Raw genomic sequence first — 9,146 nt, 5'->3', positions numbered from 1 at the left:
ATTACTATATCTATTATAAGTAAAAGACGTCTGCTTAGCGTAATGGTTCAATAGTTTAATATTTTAATTTATTGAAAGTAAAATCTTACCAGGGACGTCAATTTCATTTAAAAAAATTTGGTCAACTTTTAAGTTTGGCTTATCTTTTACGATGTTATATATTAAATAACATAAGTAGAGAAGATATGCCATAATAAGTAACACATATAAAATGGAACGGAATACATGAAACCGGCCTTGCTCGACTTTCATAATTAATATAAATTTAATAAATAATAAGAGACGGTTAATTTTTGAAAAAACTTTTTAGGCTCTTTTTATTATTAATTGGCGTAGTACTTTAAAATCCGGTTTCACAAGAAAACATATATATATATATATGTATATATACTTATATATTAATTGAAATAAAACATCTCATTTTATTTATTTATTTATTTTTTGATATTACATGTATCTGCAGATCAAAATGATTGTAAATTTCCAATAATGATTAACGAATTTATTATGCATTTAAACTGCGAATATTTTATTATTACATATATCAGCAGATTAAAGTTATTGTAAATTTCCAATAATGTCCTAAATTACGAATTGTTTTTTTTTATTATTAAATATATTAACTGGTTAAAGAAATGTCCTGGCGGATAAATGCATATCTACTTACATATATCTTGCAGATTAAGTTCGTTCTTTCGACTATAAAAAGAAAGCTGATCACATGTGATTTTTGTCTTAATCAGGAGGCTGAAACCAAATGTATCAAATCTTGTTTTCTGATAATTCGGGTCTACCAAATTCGGATGCAACCGGATATCTAAAACACAAGTTGACCTGGTACGATGTTAAAAGAAATGTATAATAAGAGATTTTTTAAAAAAAGAATTTGGAATTAAAAATTTGTTTAAAATAAAACGTTAATAAAAAAAAAAAAGATAAAATTTGCGCATTTTTTTTTAAATTTAAGGATGATACAATTTTTGTGAATATTTGCTTATTGACACTTTTTAAATAAATTAAAGTTCTTCAATCGACTACCAATAAATAAATTTTGTCGAAATATTTTTATAGTTATTAAATATTAATGCATTCACTAACTAAACTAAAACAAAAAGTTAAACTAAAAATAGACTAAAAAAAAAATTGAAATAATTATAGCTAACAAATTCATTAGTTGAGTTTATGGATGTCTTTGGTTTTTAAAACTATATTTTTCACCAAAACCAAACTGAACTGCATGCCGATCGATACGCCGTGAACATGGGTCATGGGTGTTATATTTTTATAATATTATATCGAACAGTACCAGAAAGTTTTTGTGGTTAATTATTTTTTGTTCCCGGATCAGCCATGCAATTTATAGCAATAATTTTGATGTTTATAGTCGTACTGAAAAAAAAAACTTTAATCAGTGGTGAATTATCCGGTTATTAATAAAAACAATTTTTTTTTTTGATCTGCTATTCAAATATTTGATCGACAAGGTGCGTATTTTACAAAATTTTTGAAAATATTAATATTAACGTTAAACAAGGATACGATAAATATGGGATGGCAATTAAAAATTATTTGGTGTTATATAAACGGAAAGAATCTTGTTTTAAAAATAGTCAGCGGTAATTAGATAATGAAAACAATAAGAACGAATTTTGTATTTTTAATATCAGATATATTGAAACAAATATGCATGCACTATCCTAATAAATCAAAAAAATCATTGATTATTTATATGATATATATATGTATATGGAATAAAACTTTGAAACAAATGAATGTCTAATTATGGTAAAGTTTTTTATTGATTAATGCGGGGCGTTCTTGTGTATCAAAATTCATTTGATTGAGATCACTTAATTTGTTTATACAAAAAAAAAAAATTTCAATAAAAATCTAAATGGAAATATTAATATCGAAAAAATTTTAATTGAGTTTCATTTAAAATTGGTACAAAAAGTAACATCGCTAATACATGTATGACTGTATGTGTCGATTTGCGTCAGGTGACAGCGACGTGGATCAGATGCACCTGACGCTCATAGATCGACAAATACAATGAATTCATTCATTTCATTCATGTTAGAAGGTATTCTACAAAATGATGTAATTTTCAATAGTAGTCTATAGATTTTTAAATATTTTAACTTATCTTTATTATGTTAATAAAGCACGTCCAGATTTTGGGACGGTTTCAGTTAAAGATAGAAAGATAAAATGATTTATGGAACATCAAACTAAATTATTAATAGTTTAGAGATAATTTGACTCTCATATAAAGTGTTTAATGAATACAATTGAGATATTGTATATATAAATTTCATTATCTAAACACTTTATAATTTTGTGAAGTTCATCGTTAAGCAAATTATCTAGTGCCGATCGATCAAAAAAATCACCTATAAACAGAAAGTGGAACAAGATCTGAGACATGAGTTATCTGCTTACATGGAAGGCAAGGGGAGTTTGCTTAAGCAAATTGCATTTAATATTCAGATTCCCGAATTCTCATTAGAAGCGATTCTAACAGGGTCTAGAAAAGTTACGGCGCCGTAGTATACATAGTGAATTTATTAATTGTAAGACGCAGCATTATATTTAGAATTAGCTGTTAGTGTATAAATTTTTAGTAGTTTAAAAGTGTATATCAATTGGTCCGCGATGACGTTAAACTTAGGAATCAGGTGATTACGTCCGAGATGACGTTAGAAAATTCGGACGATCAATTAACAGTTAAGGGGTAATTACAGATTTGTATTTGTTTATAGGTGAAGATCAAATGATTGACATTTTGAAAAGTAAAGTATAACTTGAATATAAGGATCGAGTACTTTTATGATATTAGAGAGATATAAAAAGAGATCTTATTTGACTTGATAAAATTTCAGGATACGAATTTAAGTTATGAATTTTGAAAAATTTTTTTGAATATTTATTTTTAGGATACATTATTTTGTCAAGTCCTAAGGTGGCAAACGTACTTTTGTACGGGCTTAGGTCTTACAGGTCTTACAGTAGCAATGAAGATCAGACGAAAGGAGATCTTATGTTGGAATTGCTACTGCAGCGAACTATCGATCACGTGACCAAAATTCGGCCTAATCACGAGGTGACGATCAATGTTCGAAATGTTGCATATGTTGCATATTTGTAACATATCAAATATACTGTATGCAACTTATCAAATATGTTCAATATATCAAATATGTTTAATCTATTCAATATATGCAATATGTTAGATATTTTTAGTCTAGTATTTTTACATATAAATAGACCTATAAAGAAGAGCATTAAAATGTATCGGTTGATTAGGATTTAATTAATAAATAAAGTTTATCTTTAAATATACACTCTGATATTTGAGTTTTGCTAATCTGTGACCTTTATTTGTACCTGAGTGTATGCACTAGTGTTGAGTGATACATTATTTACATCTGATCGGTTCAATTTTAGCGTTAACGACGATCTATTAATTATAACCTTCTGCCTACTAAACCCTAAATATAAATTTATATACATAGCTTAATCCTAAGCATACAAGAACTGACTTATAGCACTACTATAAGGTATATGAGGATCGAATCAGATATTTCAGGTCTGTAAACAATATCGACGACCAATCAGCAAGAACAATGGTGTACAATTAGATCAAAGCCCTTCTCCCCCGACATTACTGATGTAAACTTGCGTCAGAAAACGTTCGGAGCCAAAAGAATTTACACACTATTTATGGGAATAGGAATAGATAAAATCCAAGCAGCTAGCATAGTGCAAGTGCTTGTCTGAACACAGATTCAGGACATTATTAAATGTTTCCCCCGAAAGACCGAAAATACAGATGAAGTGATCGGCATTACAATTGTAACACACGTGACTGAATCTTTTGACTCAACCACACCTATTCTTTCATCTCATGACTCCAATTTTTTGGGTGATTCCAAAGGAAACGGTCCAGGCAATTCGTCCAAAGCTGAAGTGATATTCCTCAGGAGAGATCCAAATCCCGGCTTCCAATCTCTATTTTACCTGAAGATCCCGAAGAGAAGCGAAACATATCATTGGGTTGGTGCTAGAGCAGTTTCCTTATCAATCTTTAAGGGATAGTGACGAACGTGGTGATAGGTTTAGTCTTAATAGTTCAGCACTCTGTCCTATTATACGTCGCCTTTATGATCGGCCGCCAGAATTATAATAAATTATTTAAACACAAATAACGATAATAACGATCACATTTATTTAGAGTAATTTTTTAATTACTTAATATTTCTAATTCAAGAATATTTTAAATTTGGGTTTCTCAAAACTTCATACAATGTGATTACTAATCACTATAATTACTATCAAATTTGTTATACCGTATGTTCATTCTTTAGGATAACCAATTATAATTATAAGATGTTTAATTAAACACGAGTTTGGACTACAAATTTATTATTCATTTGTCAAAATGTCTAAGTTTTCCCTATATGTATAATAATTTCTTGCAAAATACTTTATTTTTAATTATTATTATCAAAATTGATTTTGCATTAGCTAATTCCTTTTTTTTTAAACATAAATAAACAATTATCGTATATACTGTATGTTGTGCGTCAGTGACGGCTGCCTGGTAATGCTAGCCAATCCACTTAAGGCATTATAAGATTGGGCCGATAATGTAGGCCGGCATCATCTGATGAAATCGGCATCTGACGCACAACATACTGTATATATAAAATTAGGCTTTTTTATTATCGCATCAATTAACGTAATAAATGTTATTTGCATATTTTTTATCACTTATATTTGAAATAAAAATATACATTTTTGACATACTGCTGTGTATCATAATCTTATCGTACGAACTATAAACATATGTGTATATGATAAAGCCATGAAGTTTAAGCGAATACAAAATTTCCAGTGGTTAGACGAGAGAAAAGATTTTCATCGTACGTTGTACTTCAAGATATCCAACAGCACGATTAAATTCAACTCCATTAGCAAGAATGTTTACTTGGTAACTTTTTTCTACGTTAAAGCAAAGAATTTAATAAAAGGTACATTTATGGAAAATGAAGAATTCTGCCAAGTTTAAATTTTATTTAATAAATAAATTAGTATTTTTCATAAAAAGTTTGAAAAAAACGATTTGAATCATTATTTAAATTAAGCTATTTAATCAATAATTAGCTATTGCATTTTTAAAAAAAAAACAATTCATTATAAAATTATCTAAAAAAAAAATAAAATAACATTTTAAATACTTAAATCAATAAATCATGGTTAAATTGAAGATAAACTTTTTACAGATTCTTTTTACTTAATTTTTTCATTTCTACCCACTCAAGTGATCCAACAAATCGAAAATTTCACCAGGAGGCCATTTTATTATATCCATTCTTATTTATTGTTAAGATTTATTCCAACACTTCAATTCAATTCGGTATACACCAGATGTGATCCATTTCTATAAAAAAGAAAATCTTAGTATTATTTTTTTTAAAAAAAAATACTAATTATTCTATGATAGGAGCCAGGTACATAGGCTAACCCTCCTCCAGGAAAGCCAGTTTCTCCTTAATGACTTCCATAATTCCTCCGTACAAACCCTTGCTAAACTAATTCTATTCTATTACAAAATAGTAAAAATACATCAAAAATATATTGAAAAAAATAATGAAAACAAGAAGAAAAAAAATAAAAATGAAAATAAGATAAAAAAAAAACAACAAAAACAAGAAAACAAAAAATAACAGTAAATATTTTTCTAATCTATATATGTTCAACTACCTATCCGGGCAACCACAGTACGCAGGCGGACCGACGTATCTGGGCTTACATGGACAAGCCGGACGAAAAAGAAACTCCATCCGTTATTTCCTCCTTCGTACGGCATGGTGGAGCTATGGAATGACAATTATCATAGATATGTAAGTTGTTAGGAACAACTTACCGTTGTAGTGTACTTCAAATAAAATATATCCCAAGACGTCTCCAAAATCAAAAGTTGTTGCGCATAATCCACAGTTGACTTGATATTCTCTTGAGGAGTTGTTGCCAAAGGAGAAATCGCCTAGGGTGTTTGTAACGTTCTTCAAATAAAATATACCCCAAAGGGCGTCTCCAAAATCAAAAGTTATTGCGCACAATAGTAAATTTTGACATTCTCTTTACTGCTGCTCGTTTGCTAAAGAAGAGTTGTTGTCAAAGGAGAATCGTCTAGAGAGACCTAAAGAAAAAGCAAACAATTTAATAAATAAATAATTCATCATTTCATTTAGTCAGTGTGATTATCGGTGATCATGATTGACTTACTATGAACAATGATATTATTATACTGAAATGATATGACTCATCATATGCCATTTAATCATTACTGCGCAAGCCGCATGTTAATTGCTGCGTATTTTCTGAAATTTTCACATTAATAACATTATTTAAAATTTCGTTGATGCGTAATGATGCGTATTAATTTTTAGTTAGTGAACGTCACGACACGTCGACACGTCGTCACGTAGCCACATCATATGAACTTTGTAATTCTGGTCAAACCCATTTTAATTTCATATTCCTAATTCTGGGCAACTTTCGAAATTTGGCTAATATTGTAAATTTACATGACGTCATTCGAATCATTTAAAAATTGTGTGTTTCCATCACTGTATTCTAAGCTACAAGTGTATTACTGTATTTAAAGAAATCGTTCACTAATAATAACTGGTTTAAATAACTTAGATAAAAAAGTACATATATACAGTAAATGCTCGTTCGCTTATTTAAAATACGTTTAACATATTTATAAATTATTATATTCCACGTTTATATATTTTTAGGATCAGTATGTATTCCTCGTTTCTTGATTTAAAATATTAAATACATTTTTTTTTAAAAAAAAAACACTGCTTATTCGTTGAGTGTAATAATATAATCTTAACTTAAGATCACCTATATAACATTGTGGTAAAGGTTAGTAGTAATATGATTGATCATGTAAAAATTATAATTTGCATAATATAAAATCACAATATTAATGATATACGCACGGAATATAAAACCATTATTATATCGTTTATATATTTAAGCTTTTCAATTCTCATTATAACGAATAAATTAAGAAGCCTCGTAAATTTCAATTTACACAAATTTTTTAATCTTTTATTATTATAATCATGATTTCACGAATCAGTTGAATCACGATTTCATTAATCAATTAGGGTTAGGGATTGTTTAACAAATTATTAAAGATGCAATTGTTTTAATTGTTTTATAACAAGTTTCATTGGTGTGACAATAAAAACTAGCCAAAATACTCGAAACAAAGAAAATAAAATCATAATTTGTAATTGTTTGATTATTAATAGGTAACATGTCATTAAATAATTAGTATTTTTTTTTAGAATTATTTCTTTGCATTATTTAATATTCCCACTTTACGTCATATTTTTAGCGTGACAATAACAGATAACCAAAATATTCAAAATATTCGAAAATAAGAAAAACCTTTTTTTATAAACCAATAATCATTGGATAAATCATTATTAATAAGTAATTTGTGCTCATATAATTATTTTATATTATCGTCTCTTTATTTACTTTACTTGCAAAGAAAAAGGGAACATTAAATTATTAAATATATTATCCAAGGTAATAAAGAATCATATTAAATTAATATTTATAATATTTTACAAATATCTATTAATGTCTAAATAAAATAATGTCTTCCAAAAATTTTGATTACATTTTTGTTAGACAAACTTTATGGTCATTTGTTTTTTACAAAATGTTTTTATCACTTATTCATTTCAATTTTCAACACCCATATGCATTCCTATTTAGTTAATAATAAATATTTATTACTAATTAGTAATTTATTAAATAATAAGAAAAAAAATCCCACCACTTACCGAATTACCACAGTGTGACACCTTGAACTTCTGTTTCGAAGCTGAAGACCGTACCTAACTCCTATATGCAATAGAGATCATAAAGAAAAAAGTATATGGAACGCTATAAAGGGTTCCGGTGAATATTGTGGAGAACTAACTTATCGTCTCAAATTCTGGGTTATTGTCGGAGTTTTTCCAGAATTTTTTTTTTTGTAGGGAAAGAAATTAATGGATGGGATCGAGATAGGGTTAAGGGATTTTTGCAAACTGTATTAGGGCTTGGGGGAAATGTTATTGACGTAATATATGATCAAGAGGTCTCTGGTAAAGCCTTCCTTCATTTGAATGAGGAACAGCTTACTCGTGATCCTAGCCCGTACAGACTGAAATATGGACCAGCTTCAGCAATCGCAGAATTGGTTGAACAAATTAAAGGAGGTAAGCAAGCTTCATTTTTTCCAGCGCTTTTTATATATTTGAAAATAATACTGAATACTTACTTATTCTTGTGCTTTTCTTTCCTGCTTTTTGTCGTCAAAACCGCCCAAAAAACAAATTACACATTATCGTAGAGCAACCCATTGCTGGTAAGTGAGTCGTAATAACTTAGTCAACGTGAGTGAACTTAATTTTTTAATCACAATTTTTTTTTTTCGTCTTCATTGTTATATTTTCAATAATATCAAGATTTCAAAATAAAAAATTATGGCTTAGTTTTTTTTGCTCGCACCGTGTCATATTTAAGGTAATGTGACCGCCTTTTTTCTTTCTTTTTTCTATATAGCCAATATGAGACCCCCTGGACGAGTCCACATTTTTGTGGACAATTCAAATGTCAATATTCAAGGGATGATTAATGTTGGTGAATTAGAAAATTTATATAACGCAGTTAATAAAGATGGAATTTGATATTTTAGAAATTTAAGAATTGATTATGGAAAGCTCCTAAAGTTAATTATAAATGATCGCGAAGTAGGAAGTATGCCATACCTTGTTTGATCACGCCTCCATCATACGATTCTCAAAAATATATCGAAAAGGCAGGGTCTGAAGTAGAAACTTTCGACCGAGGCCGCCAAAATCACGAAAAAGAGGTTGATTCAGAAATGAGAATGGGAAACGCATGTGTTGTAACACAAGCTAGTCTTCAAAATGAACCTGGCACAATTGTTTTAGTTTCTGGTGATAAAGACATGCGCCCTGGGATAAAATGAGCCTTAAATTGAAAAATGGAATATAGAGATATAGTTTTGACCCAAAGGTATATCATCCTTGAATTCTGCG

General features: G+C 28.7%; 1 protein-coding gene across 1 annotated transcript; it reads left to right on the top strand.

The window, feature by feature from the left end:
* Positions 1 to 7,690: 7,690 nt before the first annotated feature.
* OCT59_004734 (uncharacterized protein) lies at positions 7,691 to 9,076 on the top strand (the record flags this gene model as incomplete). Its single annotated transcript, XM_066137891.1, has 2 exons — positions 7,691 to 7,737; positions 8,839 to 9,076. 2 exons carry the CDS (start codon positions 7,691 to 7,693, stop codon positions 9,074 to 9,076), a joined length of 285 nt encoding a protein of 94 aa, XP_065997088.1.
* Between the last annotated feature and the right edge of the window lie 70 nt (positions 9,077 to 9,146).

Source organism: Rhizophagus irregularis, chromosome 13 (assembly GCF_026210795.1).
Source record: "Rhizophagus irregularis chromosome 13, complete sequence".
In the NCBI taxonomy this organism is placed as follows: Eukaryota; Fungi; Glomeromycota; class Glomeromycetes; order Glomerales; family Glomeraceae; genus Rhizophagus; species Rhizophagus irregularis.
Note: the sequence above shows the minus strand (reverse complement) of the source record. Positions and strands in the feature narration are given on the sequence as shown.